The 1,711-nt window shown below is 46.4% G+C and overlaps 1 protein-coding gene across 1 annotated transcript; it reads left to right on the top strand.

The window, feature by feature from the left end:
* Positions 1 to 208: 208 nt before the first annotated feature.
* SARC_15506 (hypothetical protein) lies at positions 209 to 1,661 on the top strand (the record flags this gene model as incomplete). The annotated part of the gene is made up of 2 exons (XM_014290377.1): positions 209 to 871; positions 1,489 to 1,661. Coding segments are annotated over 2 exons (836 nt in total), but the record flags the coding sequence as incomplete, so codon positions are not given.
* Between the last annotated feature and the right edge of the window lie 50 nt (positions 1,662 to 1,711).

Below are 1,711 nucleotides of genomic sequence, written 5' to 3'. Positions count from 1 at the left end.
TATATATATANANACTATATATATATATATATATATATATATATATATATATATATATATATATATATATATGTATAATTATCCAAATAGGCTAAACCCTACAAGTGCAATCGACTCCGTTGAATGTTTCTCTTGTATTGAATGCATGTATTCTCGGTAATGGCCTACTAATCGCAGTTTGTTCCATTCTTCATATCCGCTGTGGCAGAGATCAATGTCGTTGCAAGTGACGGCCGTCTGCTGCACAGCGCAGCGGACGTCTCTACGCCACGCCTATGTACTGGAACCGACGATGACACAACGCAGCCACAACACACACAGCTGATCACCCAACACCTACAACCGAAGTCACAGTCAGTACCATCACCAGACACACCACCACAACGACGTACACATACACACACACCACCACAACGACGTACACATACACACACACCACCACAACGATGTACACATACACACACACCACCACAATCACACACACAAACACAAACACACACACGGGCAGACAGATCAAGCAACACTGATGGCCAATCGCAGACTGCGAATAACCAACCAGTGGCGCTGGAACAGCCGGGTACGCAGACTAAACCACACACACAGCACCAAACACACACAGAATCACATGCACAACAACAACCACCGACACATACATACTCACCCTCACAACAACCAACTCAGCACACACATCAACAACATCCATCACCATCTCAAGCACAGTCAACCGCACCGCCACAACAGCGCGCAGCACAACAACCACACACACGCACACACCACAGACCACCTGCCAACGGCTATCTTACGTTTGATTGGTTCTCGTGCGTGGAAGGTCGCGGCACTGAGCTGCACTACACCTGGGTGGAATCTGATGGTATGAATTGGCTATAACATCTGTGTTTTAGGGTTTTAGGGTTTTAGAAACATTGAGGACTTGGGTGATTGGCTATAACATCGGTGTGCTGAAAGGACAGTCAGTGGTCTGTATACTGAGCGTGCAGTGTGGTTGCTGTGGATATCACGCACAAGAGACATTGGGAACGTGTGGGGTTGGGTGTTGGTACGAAATGGTCTTAGGGTTTATATGCTCGACTGTTTAGGGTCTGAGGATTTACAGTTGGCTGTGGGTGTCCTAGATAACGATGCGTGTGTACATAAACCTGAACCGTTTAGCGACTGGGCTGTGGAGAAGTTGTATGTGTCAAAGCTTGCGGTATATGTGAATGTAGGTTCATCTTCATGAGGACTAGTGGAGGTGGCAAATGGGCCATTTGGCTTGGGCATTTAAAACCAAATTGGTCACTAACGCACCCTTTATTGCATAGACATAAATGGATGACACCCGCACCACATGTCATGGCATCTGCGCAAGTGGTCTGTACGCAACGGACTGGTATTACAATTCAGAGGAAACCAACCCACAGGACTATATTTAGATGCGTTTCTACACACTCTCAAATCAACTCAATGGGTATACTGCACCACTACCAGTCCCTCCGCAGATGAGTCGCAATACACCACAGCCGAGTGATAAGGGCAACAGCACCAAACAACGCAACAACGGACCACGCAACGGCAAAGGAACCAAGCGCAATGGGCGCACCATGTATAGCAACAGAGACTACCCACGCACAGCCAGAGAACAGCAACCCACCGTCAGGTGAAGCGTCTATGAGTAATATATATATATATATATAGTATGTGTGTATATATT

Source organism: Sphaeroforma arctica, assembly GCF_001186125.1.
Source record: "Sphaeroforma arctica JP610 unplaced genomic scaffold supercont1.6229, whole genome shotgun sequence".
NCBI classification, from domain to species: Eukaryota; class Ichthyosporea; order Ichthyophonida; genus Sphaeroforma; species Sphaeroforma arctica.
The sequence above is the reverse complement of the archived record's forward strand: the minus strand, read 5'-3'. Positions and strand labels throughout refer to the sequence as shown.